Raw genomic sequence first — 12,775 nt, 5'->3', positions numbered from 1 at the left:
AAAATAGAATATGTGACAAAATTTTAGAGTTATTATAGGAATTAGCATATTGACTTATATTTTTGATTCATGAGAATTAAAAACATATAAAAAATCTATCTAAGATATATCAGGGGTATTTGTGGTATTATGTGGTTGGTGATCTTCGATCTCCGTACCATACCAAACAAGTTACTCATGGATACCCAGAGATTTTTAATCACTGGACCATAGCCTACCAAACACATTGATCTTAGATCACTGGGATCAAATCATCCCACCATTTGGATCACCGAGGATTTTAGATCACCGTGGTGATCTTGTTGGGGTTATCAAACGCCCCCATAGTTTTTTAGGTGTCATTTGGGGGACAAGATAGATCACCGCGGCTGAGAGAAGGTGCTGACTCCACCGCTCAAATCGGTTTGGTCTAAGCTGTTAAGGGTCCGAGCCAGCCTGAGTAAGAGGAGCAGCAACCATCAGATCTTTTCCATCAATAAGTTGAGGCAAGATCTAATCGGTTTGCAACTAAATCCAAAATCGAACCAATTTAAATCAACCTCTTAAAACCGAATCTACCATCCATAAAACAACTTGAAACCGATCGATATAATTCAATTCATTTATTGGATTAATATTTAATAGATCGAGCTAAATCTAAAAAAATTTATTTTATATCAAATTAATATTTAATAGACCATACTAAATAAGCTGGACTAAATCTAAACATAAAAATTATATTATATATATAATATAAAAATTATATGTATATATATAAATAAATTGGATTGGATCCGCCTGGGTCGGCTTGAATCGATTTTCTAAAAACTCAAATAAAAATCTTGAATATTTTTGTTCAAAATTTTACCAAACCGGAACCAAATCAAATTTTTTAAAAAATATATAAATCGAAAAAATCGAATCCAATTGAACCCACAGTTTGACTGATATTTTGCGCACCCAGAAGATTTAAGATCAGCTGGGTTATCTTCTTTGGCATGAGATTTCTGTATTGTACAAGCATTTCCCTTCTATCAAGTTCAAAGAGAAAATGGACCAGCAACCCTTATACAAACTTAAACAAACAGTATTGTCGCCTTACAGCATGTGCCACGTAGGCTAAATACTAGTGAAAATTAACAAGACCATATATCCATTCAGATTATGGATACTATGTGCTCCTACTACTATGAGAAGATCCAGTTAAGGTATGCATGGCATGGAGACTCCCCATCCTAGGTGGTAATTGCAAGATCATGGTGCTTGATACGAGTGCAAACAAACACAAGATTTAGAGGTACTAATAAAGTAGGCGGTAACACACCTGTGCAGCTTTAAGTTGATAAAGGATATGATTCAGAAAGCAAAACGAAAAAGCAATACATAAAGCAAAGGTCGGCAAAAGAATTTACGATCACCGCATGGCAGAAAGATTCAGCAAAGACGAAGACGGGGACGAGCAATCATCCCTGTTCATTCAGGCACTCAGAAAACAAGCGAAGATAGAGTGGGTCAACCAAATATTTCTAAGGCTGCCAACTGGATTTCAGCCGACGGATCTTTAATACCCTGCCATCTGTGCCGAGCTTAGTACCCATTACTCATATGAGACTTGTTTTGAATACAGACCACATCCTCCTCGAAAAGAATTCGACTATAGTGATCAAGTAGATTCGAGGTCGACGCTATGTTGCCGGAGGAATGCTGCTACTCCACGACACATGCAAACTCGTAAGAAAGTGCAACTCCTGAGCTACTCAAGCTGACTGAATTACCTCTTATGCGAGCCTAGAGGTGGGCATTGGGCCGGCCCGACATGAAGCAGGCACGGCTCATAAAAGAGGATCGGGCTGGGTTAAGGATTTCTGGCCCGCGGGCCAAGTCCGGCACTGCCCATAAGGGCCAGGGCTGGCACAATTTGTGGGCCAAGCACAGCACTGCCCGCGGGCCAGCCCAGAAATACCTCAAATACCCCTCTCATTAGCCGTTTTATTACTGTTGAGAGGGGCAAAATGGGTAAAAAAACCACAAATAGCTGTTATGGGCCAAAATGGGTAAAAAACCACAAATAGCTATTATGGGCCAAAAAAATAGCCGTTATGGGCCACCCATAACGGCTATTTTTTTTTTTTTGACAGACAGGCACGGCCCGTCCCGGCATGGCTCGCCACCCCACGGGCCTAAGACCATGCCGGGCTTAGCCTTTAGGTTAAGGCCCGGCACGGCCCGTTTGGTCTGTGGCCCAGTGGGCCTGGGCCGGACCGGCACGGCCCGATGCCCATCTCTATTAATGCGGCTAATTACTCCGATGGTTTTCTTTAAAAGAATCACATGTCTTTTTTTTCTCCTTTGTATCACCTTCTTTTTTCTGATTTTATTAGCTGCATCCACGGGTATGTGAGGCGCCGTTGTACCAAAAAAAAACCTTTAACATGAAGCATTAAATGTGGCAAAAACCAGACATAGCCCAAACATAAGACACAACAATCAATTTTTTTCAGGAATTAGATAACCTGCTCAAGGTCGAGCCTTATGAACTGTAGAACTAACTTTCCCCACACGGACTAAGGCCCTGTTTGGTGGAGCTTTTGGAGGGCCAGAAAGCACTTTCTGGCCCTCCAAAAGTACTTTTAGATGAAAAACTGTGTTTGGTAAATTTTTCAAAAAGCTGTTTCAGCTTTTGCGGGAAGCTGAAAACAGCTTTTGGGAGGAAGCTGCAATTTGGAGCTTTTGGGAGGAAGCTGTTTCAGCTTTTTCCGAAAACTGTATTTTTGACAAAAATGCTCATATTAAAATAACATAATTACATAGTTTGTCCCTTTATAAACCTAAAAATCTGCTGGAGCCAAGAACCCTAACCGTCAGACTCCCTTCTGTAAGAAAAGGTATTTTTCTTTTCAATTTTTGTATGTATCTCTTGAACCACATTTTAGAAGAAAAATTTTTTAATCCTTTTCCATACCTTCCAAAATCAATCTATTATTTTTTTTTTTATCATCAACCTCGCGGCCCACGCTGAGGTCCTCCTCGAGCGTGGACCACGAAGAAAAGCCCCTGGACCGCGAAAAATTATTTTATGAAAAATTATTATGAAAAATTATTTTATACTAATAATTATAATATTTTGTACCTTTATTTTTTATTATACTATAAATATAATATCATATTATATTATATCATAATACATTAATATGTTATGTTAAATAATTTAATATTTTGTTATATTATGAAAAATTAATTTATACTAATAATTATAATATTTTATACCTCTATTTTTGTATTATACTATAAATATAATATCATATTATATTATATCATAATACATTAATATGTTATGTTAAATAATTTAATATTATGTTATATTATGAAAAATTAATTTATACTAATAATTATAATATTTTATACCTTTATTATTGTATTATACTATAAATATTATATTATATTACATTACATTATAATACATTAATATGTTATTTTAAATAATTTAATATTATGTTATATTATGAAAAATTAATTTATAATAATAATTATAATATTTTATACCTTTATTATTGTATTATACTATAAATATTGTATTATATTACATTACATTATAATACATTAATATGTTATTTTAAATAATTTAATATTATGTTATATTATGAGAAATTAATTTATACTAATAATTATAATATTTTATACTTTTATTATTGTATTATACTATAAATATAATATATATTACATTATATCATAATACATTAATATGTTATATTAAATAATTTAATATTGTGTTATATTACCAAATATTAATTTACTCTAATAATTATATTACTATTATGCTATATTAACATAATATTATTTTATATTACAATAATATTATACTATATCGTATATTTATGTATTAATTTATGTTATGTTTTATTATGTTCTGTTGTATAATACTATGCAATGTCCTTTATGGTAATTTTGTCATACAAAAGTACTTTCTCAGTTTGTTTACCAAACACAAAATAAAGTACCACAGCACTTTACGAATGTAGTTACCAAACAGCAAACAGCTTTTTATAACAGCTCTACTTCAGACAGCTCTACTTCTAACAGCTCTACTTCCAACAGCTCTACTACCAACAGCTCCCCAAACAGGACCTAAATCATTCATCATTTGACAGCACAATGATCATTTAATTAATCCACCAATATTTCAGGTAATGGAAATGGTAAGGGCGCCGGGCAACTGAGAAGCATCACAGTGGAATAAACCATGAATCCAAAGCAGATGTCATCCAACTTCAGATAATCCTAACTAAAAATGTTCCACAAACATATTAAGTCGCACACAGATAAAAAAAGGGAAGATGTGTCTTGGATCAAGTCAGGATAAAACAAGCACATCATTACGTATGAAAGAAATTATACCTCACTATTTGACAGAACAAGCAAACTCCTCTTTAGAACATCATCAAAACCAAAAAGGAAAAAAAATTACTATTTAGACTAGTTAAACACCCGATGCTCCCATATGAATACCCAGCTAATTTAAGCCGCTGGGACATCTATCTCTGTGGCTATCATTGCAGGTGGCCTCAAGTACTCATCCTCATCCTTCGGAGTGTGAATGGTGACCAGATCTGGCAGTGGTGTTGTAGGACCCTGCTTGCCCTTTGGATCCCAATCCAGCATAATCTTGACCTTGATCCCAAGAACACCCTAATAACAAAAAGTCGAGGACCTTATACATTGGTTACACAGGTAAACAACCTAGACTAGACTCGAAAAATGTTCTTCTTAATATAAATAGATTTTACAAATTATTATTTAACATAAAGGGTGCACAAATTGAGTGAGACCATAAGCCATAAAGCAAAAGAGGCAGCAATAGAACAACCACCAGATGCTAAGAGTGGAAAACGAGACACAGGAATGCATATTCATAACAAACATGCATACTTCAATTCTCAAAGGGTATGTATCCATTGAATAAGAACCCTTACTTGAATCAGCATAACTTTATGATCTAAAATATAGGCATGGGGGCAAATCCTACCGAGTCTCAAAGTAAAATTGGTCCATGGGTGCAAACAACTCTGTACTGACTCTATTTGATTTCTTTTTTTATGTGTTAAAATGTGTTTGATATAGCAGATAGCTGCAGGTGGGTAAGGGCATGGGGTATTATTATTATCAAAGAAAAATGAAAGGTAACAGCCCCAATGTCATCATTGAAAAGAGACATGGTGTATGGCGATCATATCATGCTGGCAATATCATGAAATCCACTTCTTTGCAAGAAGACCCAAAAGTCCAGAGCCCATAGCCACCTCCCACAATGAAACAACCTACACCTTCAAGATTTAAGAGAATGAAAAAAAGGTTTAGGAAAGCTTAAGTCAGGAGTCAAAATAAACATCAACCAAACCTCAAATAGGTATACGGCCACCTTTGTTCTTTTGTCAGGTGGAATATCACAATTAGGTTTAATATTTTTCAACTGGACATGACATAAGCAAGGGGTAAATATTAATCTCCAGTAATGCCAGCTCTGATGGTGGGATAAAGTGCTACTAATACATAAAAAATCTTAAACCAGTAATTATAGGCTGAAAAACAGTTTGTACAGAAAGGCTAACCTGTCTCAGGATATTGGGTAAAGGGTGGCCAGTACAAAAAAATCTTAAACCAATAATTGTAGTGCTGAAAAACAGTTTTTATATGAGAAGCTAACCTGTCTCAGAAGAACATGTCTCACTGCCGAGTCAATATATTCATTAACAGGCTGACCAGAAGAAATCATATACCCATCCTTGAACTTCATGGATTTAGCACGTTGTGCCCGAAGCTTTCCACTTACAATCACCTAGAAAATCATAGGCATTAATACCCAGGACTTCAAGATAGAAGTGAAATCACTTGCAAGAATCATCACATACCTCACATCCCTTGGCACCACTCTCCATGATAAATCTCAGAACACCATAGCATGCCCTGATACCAAAAAGGAGATCAGAGACAAAATAGTCTAACCCTATTATTAAATTCTTAAGACCATTTGAAGCATGAAAGTCAATATAGATAGCACGATCAAGACAAACACAAGTTTTATGGATCAAGATGTGCAGTCAATTACATCAAATTATAAATTCATCACATTATTACACTTCAAATTATAAGCATATCATTTTGTAACCACTTGATGCATCAATAAGAGATTTCCCAAACATGTATTTATCTGTCAACCACTTTACATTGTAGGTTGTCACTCACACTAGCATTCTCCAACAGGGAAGAATAATCCATGTGTGATTCTCAGGAATATGAAGAAGGAGGGAAAATGCAAAGGGAAAAAATAATGATGAATAGGAGAAGTTATAAGAAATGGGAAGAATTGGAGATACCAGTAACTGTTGCCAAAACAGACTTATTACGTGAAGGCTAGCAAGTTTTATTCCATGAAGCTAGCATTCCTAGCATGCATGGCAACTTTGATATGGTCATCTTCCAACACAAAGATGGTGCTGATAATCTACCTGCTTTATAGATGACAAACCCCCAAGCAACCAAAAGGATGAGAAAACCTGAAGGAACTGATAGCATGAAGTTAACTAATAAATATCAAATGAAATATGTAGTGGAGGAATACATAAAGATGAATAAATTAAATTCATGGTTGAGGCAAAAATGCCCAAAACAGTAATTGTAAAATGGGAAACAAGGATTTTCAAAAATCAGAGAATATGGGACATCAGACAAAATAAATAATAAAAAATAGTAATTCCATTGGAAAATTGAAAATATATGTACAGAACTTTTGTTTAATAAGATCATGGTAATATTGCACAAGCTAACCAATATAAGTATAAAAACAATGTTAAAAAGGGAACTAGAATTTTTAATGAATTCTAATATGTTAGCCTCATAGACATACTTATGAACATGCAAGAAAATTGTACTTAAAATTTTACAAGCAAATCAGCTCTTATAACACAGGTTGGAAGCCACAGTAGCATATAATCAAAATTGAATTCTACACACCATAGTTTCAGCTATTTCTAAAAATAAATACAATGGGTGGTGTCATTAGGATCCAGACCCGCACCTAAAAGTTGCATTTGTAATTTAAAAACATAACGATATTATTATTACTATTATTTTAAAAAACTTTGAATTCTAGTAATGAAACAGATATCTGACATCACCATGTTAGCTCGGGTGTGCTGTAAAAGCAAGATAGGTTGTCACACTAGAGACGGAATAGGAGTTTTAACTTCACTGGAGGCAGCAAAAATGAAAAGGCATACTTCTTTTCTTTTTGTATGCATTTAAACTTTTATTTTTCAATGAAATCAAGATTGCAAGTCCCCACTTCATTATTATGGTTAAGTTTCAGACTCCTAGTCCTAATGTTGCCATTCAAAAATTAAAGTCGGGTTTGAAATATATATATATATATATATATATATAACCAAGACAAAGAACCGATGTCTATTTATGATAATAAAACAATCCAAGCACCAACATGGTAGTACTTTTTCTATTGTAGATACTTCACGCCATTTCATTAGATCTATCTTTAAACAAATAATGTAGGTTTTCATTAAATATCCTCATAACAGCATATCATTGAACCTTTGGATAAATTTCCCTTCAAAGCACAAAGCAATAGAATAACAAGAATGCATCCATTGCACAAAAGCGGTTGGAAAGGCAACAAATAATGTAGTCATCCTCGAACACAGTTTTGGTATGAGGAACCAACCCGCTGTAAAGATGAGAAATATTAACAAATTTTCAACTTCAAGCAAACTCGGACAAATCCACGAGCCGTGCAATACAAAGAATGTAGAGCTACAAAATAATGAAGAAAACCCATCTCTTTTCTAAATAATTTGGGGAAAAAATGTAACAAAATGGGCATTAAAGTTAATAGACCCACAAACCTCCGAACAGCGAGGCCTCCAAGGAGCTTGTACCGAAGGGACTCAGCCTGCGCAATAGCACAGAGCCCCCGATTGTTAACCTTCTCGGCATACAGCTCGACGCTGTTCTCCGGAAAATTGAATCTTTTCTGGACCACTGAAGTCAATTCCCTAATCCTTCTCCCCTTCTCACCTAAACCCCAAAGCAAAACCCTATTTACCAACTGGAAAACCTAGACTCGTGCTCAAACGAATACAAATCCCCAAAAAATGTCGAGAAAAGAGATTACCGAGTACGTTCTGGGTCCGAGTGGCCCTGATGATGATCTCGGTTCTCATAGGGGTCACCCTAACCTCGACGCCGGAGTACCCATCCTCCGCGAGCTCTCTGGTAAGCACCTCATTCAACTCCGCGAAGAAAACTCCATCCGCCACGAACTATAACGAGAAAAAAATTTCAAAAAAATCGCAAAAAAATGAGAAATTCGATATTGCCAGAACGAGCCGGAAGGATTCGATCTGAGAAAGGACAAACCTTTCGCTTCTTGCTCATCTGAGTCGCCATGATTTTCGATCGAGGGAGAGAAAGGGGCAGCGGAGCCGACCGGCCACCGTTTCTTTCTTCGGCTCTAACTCCTAAAACCCTTGTTTGTAACCCTAGGGTTTTTTTCTACACTATTATAACGAGACGGGCTCGATGATCACGTGCATAGCAGCTAACGAGAATATGTGAAAAAGTTTATCCTACGAACTTCAATGTAAAATATAAATTTCTGTATGAGCTTATATGTAAAGTTGCCATGCTACTTTTACCAAAGAGGGGCAATCTGGTCAAATTGGTCAATATGGGTTGGGTCAATAATTTATCAACCCAAATCCGACCATCAAAATTTTAAATTTAAATCCTATATATTTATTAAACAAGTAATCTAATCCTACTTTTAACTACTTCCGACAGGTTGCTTGGTAGAACCAGTCCCGGCACACGGCATAGCGGGATTACATTAAAGTTCATATAAGTACTCACACATACAAAACCCTATTGCACATATATACACATATATACAAACGTACGTGGGTGTATATATATATATAGTCCTCAGAAATTCTGTTGCTATTTATCTACGAGGCAAAAAATAAGAAAAGCATTAGTTAAAAAGTGAAACTAAATTTATGTATTACATAAATAATAAAAATAATTTAAACTACAGCCGCATGCTCGATCTCCCATATCTAGCAACTGATCTAGTGTTCATGATCGATGTAGGAGGATGACGAGGAGGGTGGTGACGGAGAAGTGCTTCTTCTCTTGTTAGAGCCGAAGGCAGTCTCCACCTAGATCGGCAGGAACACTAGGCCGAGCTTTCCCATCCTCTCTGTTTCCATGCCCCTACAAGAAAATGGATGAGTTCCCAGCTTGCTACTGGTCGAGCTGGTAGATAGGATCTAGAAAATAATTTCTCATTTATATAATCAGGGCACCGGCGAAGTTGATGGGAGACATGTATTCCTGTAAGATTACAGTTGTTATTCGATTTATATAATGGTCCTTAATCGCCATAAGGAGATACAGCTAATGGACGGCTATGATATGAAAGTTCTTCAAGTGTAGATCTCATAACATAACAAAAGGCTATCAACCCTCAACGTAGACACTCTCTTGTCAAGGCACCGGATGCTACCCGATCAACGTGAGGCCCTTGGCCCACCCTGACCGAATCCATGCAAGTCTCCCTTCACTTGCCCACTGCACCAAACTGTGCATCAAAAGCTAGGTCTGGGTCAAGCCAGGGCCCCCCAGAGACAAGCCGGTTCGCTTGTTGCATTTACTGCACATATGAGAGAGAACAAAGAACTTGAGTTTTAGCAAAAAAAGAACAAAGAACTTGAGGAGATAAGCATTGGTGTGGCGTCCACCCTCCAGAGAATCCTCTGAGCCCCTTGTCCTGTTCTTGGACATCACTGTTTGTGGATACTTTGTCTGGCTGTAACATTCCAGTGCTTTGTTCTAGCTTCCCATGCTCCCTCTCCCTTATCCCATATTCTTTACGTTTGTATACCTCCAACCAGAAGCATTCAAGGCCCTGAACAAAACAGCAGTCAGAAAGCTCATCCCCTCCCATTTGAGATAAAATGGCATTTTGCCCATGTGGCATATCATTAGAAGCCACCAACAAAAAGAAAAAGAAAAAGGGGGTATCACAGAGTTGCTTTCTTGCTGATGACTTGAAGCATTACAGCGCACTAAGCCTGGCAGGCGTTCATCTCATACAAATAACGAAAAGGTTTTCTTAGTTAAGCTAAAAGGACTTCGATTCCATGACAAAAAGTATGCCCATAAGAACAGAATCAAGAGTACGCTAAACAACAACAGAAGCTGGAAGGTAGGCAGAGAGCTTCACATCAATGGGATAGAAGAAAAGGAGAGGTACATTGGCTTGCAACATGGCAAGCGATCAGCTGTTATTATGAAGAGCAGGCTTCTCTCTTTCTCTCTATGAATCTATGGAGTTCCTTGCTGCTGCGAAAGAATTCAAAAGCTGAAACTTTTTGCCTTGTTGTACCGCTCTAGCCGGGCCTATTTCGCTTGTGACCGGGCTTGCCATCCGAGTCCCCCTCGGAGGACGCCTCCATGGATTTGGTAAAGGAGAAGGAGAGGTCGGCGTAGAGGTCGACGACTCGCCGGATGTTGTTGTTGAGCTCTCGGATTAGGCCAACATTCCGGGTGAGGTTGTCGGGGATCTTCGACTCATGGTTCTGGTTGATCTCATTGATCAATAGCCTGTTGTGATCCAGGATGCTCTGGACCTGGACAAAGCTCTTCTGGAAGGTTTGGAGAGTTTTGTTGTCCACTTGGGTTCCGTTGCCGAGGCCTGAGAAGGTGTCCCCCTCCATCATTCCCACTCCTACTCTTCTCCTCGGGTGGGCTCAAAACCACTCCTGCAGTTAGAAATCAAAGCAAGATTTTGAAGGGAAAAGAGAGAGGAGTCTCAGAGGGTCAAAAGAAAAAGAAAAGTTGGATCTTTTAATGGTACCAAAACAGATATAGCATATTAAAAAGCAAGAAAAACTAGTGAGGGAACCACAGGGAGAGACAAGTTTGATGAAACCAAAGGAAAAAATCCAGTAGAGAAGCTCATGAGGAAACAAAGAGGTGGGTGGGGGTAGAGGGAGAGGAATCTAGTGAAGTGGTATCAGGCCTTAGCAGGCTTGAGAGACACCTTACTGAAGAGAAATCATGGCCCCAGAGTCTACTTTTCCCAAAGGGATCAGTTGGCAAACAGGGCTTTCTATATCATAGTATAGAAAAGCTGATCCAATTTCATAAGAAGGATAGCTTTCCAGAGCCTTTTTTTCTTTTCTTTCAAAAAGAAGCCATTTCAGAAACCTCACATTCAACTGAGAAGTGAGAACTACAGCACAAAATAAAGAGAAAAGATTTAAAAACAAAAAAGAAAGAATACAGCCAATGTACTGAAAATGAGATGGCAGCGAAAATATTTCACAGAGGATGAGCAAAAGGATAAAAAAAATGTCTAATTTTAGAGAAAAAAAAATAGAAGACAGCAAAGGGACCTTTTCATTCCGGTGAGGAGCAGAAACAAGAGGACAGAATTGGTTGCCCAAATGCTCATCCGTACAAAGAAATCTTGCAGACGAATTTCTGAAATAAGAACATAAACAACCCCCCAAGCACACACACATACACACACACACACACACACACAAAAAAAAAACGGAAGACAAAAAGAATACTATTCTACCAACAACTGAAAACAGAGGAGAGAGAAACAAAGATCAAATTTCGATAGAAAATTCTTCATAACGTTGAAGAAAAACGACAATCCATTTGGGGGGAAAAATTGGAAGGGAAGGATCTAAAAATATTTGTATTTGGCAACATCAATCCAGGAAGAAAGAGAACAAAAAAATGATGGAGCGATAAAGATCCAATTTTGATACAAGATTCTTCATAATCTTCGAGAAACACGAAAACCCACTTGGAGAAACTCTGAAAGGACGTATCTAAAGTATCGGTATTTCCATCAATAACAATCCCTAAAGAAAAGGAAACAAAGAAACAAAGAAGGAGAAAAGAGAAGAGGGAGCAATAAAGAACGGATTTTGATGCGAAATTCTTGACAATCTTCGAAAATAACGAGAATCCATTTCGAGAAAAGATCAAAAGGTACCGATAAATCTTTGTTGGGCGTACCTTGGAAATCTGGAAGCCTTCTTCCGAGCCGGATATATAGAGATAAAGATAGAGATAGAGAGAGAGAGAGAGAGAGAGAGAGAGAGAGAGAGAGAGGAAGAAGAGGAAATCCGAGATGGCGAGAGAGAAGCGTCGATGTGGTCGAATCCGGGAGGAAAGGTAGACGAGATGGTCCTCGAACTAAAAACAAATGGGGGGGTCAGTAGGAGTGTGTTCACCGTCCTTAAGCTTAGGCGGTCTTTCACCGCTTCCTGCTGCTTCCGTATGCAACCGAATATATGGGCTTAAAGGGTCACAATGGTTTGTACCAAAAAAAAAAAAATCATGGTCATCATGTATTTGATCAATAACTATATTTTTCATCAGTCATATTTATTGAAGTAAATATTATTTATTTTTGAAATTTTTATATTTTAGTTATCACAAGAAGGTTGTGTTTAAAAGAGAATTGGAACTTCATATTTTTTGAACCAATGCCTCTTCATAAAACTATTATATTATAAAGAATCTATATTTTTTGTTACTAAAAGTCTGGACTTCCGAATTTGCTTATGGCCTAATTCCACACAGGCTAGCTGCACTAAGCTGGGAGCTGAGCTCGCTGCAGGTGTCTGCATCCGAATAACATGCTTTTGAGTTTTTTTTTTTTTTTTCGTGCTAAAATGGATGATTTATACCGTTCTAATTC

The 12,775-nt window shown here is 37.2% G+C and overlaps 2 protein-coding genes across 4 annotated transcripts; both read right to left on the bottom strand.

The window, feature by feature from the left end:
• Positions 1–4,220: 4,220 nt before the first annotated feature.
• LOC103705774 (40S ribosomal protein S3-3-like) lies at positions 4,221–8,559 on the bottom strand. The gene is made up of 6 exons (XM_008789625.4): positions 8,407–8,559; positions 8,162–8,309; positions 7,893–8,064; positions 5,886–5,940; positions 5,681–5,812; positions 4,221–4,665 (listed from the first exon to the last, which is right to left on the bottom strand). Exons 1-6 carry the CDS (start codon positions 8,434–8,436, stop codon positions 4,495–4,497), a joined length of 708 nt encoding a protein of 235 aa, XP_008787847.2. The 5' UTR covers positions 8,437–8,559; the 3' UTR covers positions 4,221–4,494.
• A 1,509-nt stretch (positions 8,560–10,068) lies between these two features.
• LOC103705773 (protein ELF4-LIKE 3-like) lies at positions 10,069–12,264 on the bottom strand. 3 transcript variants are annotated; one of them, XR_603840.4, is made up of 2 exons: positions 11,448–12,058; positions 10,069–10,811 (listed from the first exon to the last, which is right to left on the bottom strand). XR_603840.4 is itself a non-coding variant. In XM_008789624.4 (2 exons), exon 2 carries the CDS (start codon positions 10,767–10,769, stop codon positions 10,440–10,442), a length of 330 nt encoding a protein of 109 aa, XP_008787846.1. In that variant the 5' UTR covers positions 10,770–10,811; positions 12,065–12,254; the 3' UTR covers positions 10,069–10,439. The 3 variants fall into 3 exon arrangements, 1 of the variants encoding a protein (XP_008787846.1); XM_008789624.4 differs by lacking the exon at positions 11,448–12,058 and adding an exon at positions 12,065–12,254; XR_603839.3 differs by lacking the exon at positions 11,448–12,058 and adding an exon at positions 12,088–12,264 and having other exon boundaries at positions 10,374–10,811.
• Between the last annotated feature and the right edge of the window lie 511 nt (positions 12,265–12,775).

This window comes from Phoenix dactylifera, chromosome 15 (assembly GCF_009389715.1).
Source record: "Phoenix dactylifera cultivar Barhee BC4 chromosome 15, palm_55x_up_171113_PBpolish2nd_filt_p, whole genome shotgun sequence".
NCBI classification, from domain to species: Eukaryota; Viridiplantae; Streptophyta; class Magnoliopsida; order Arecales; family Arecaceae; genus Phoenix; species Phoenix dactylifera.
This window is presented reverse-complemented; position numbering and strand designations above follow the sequence as displayed.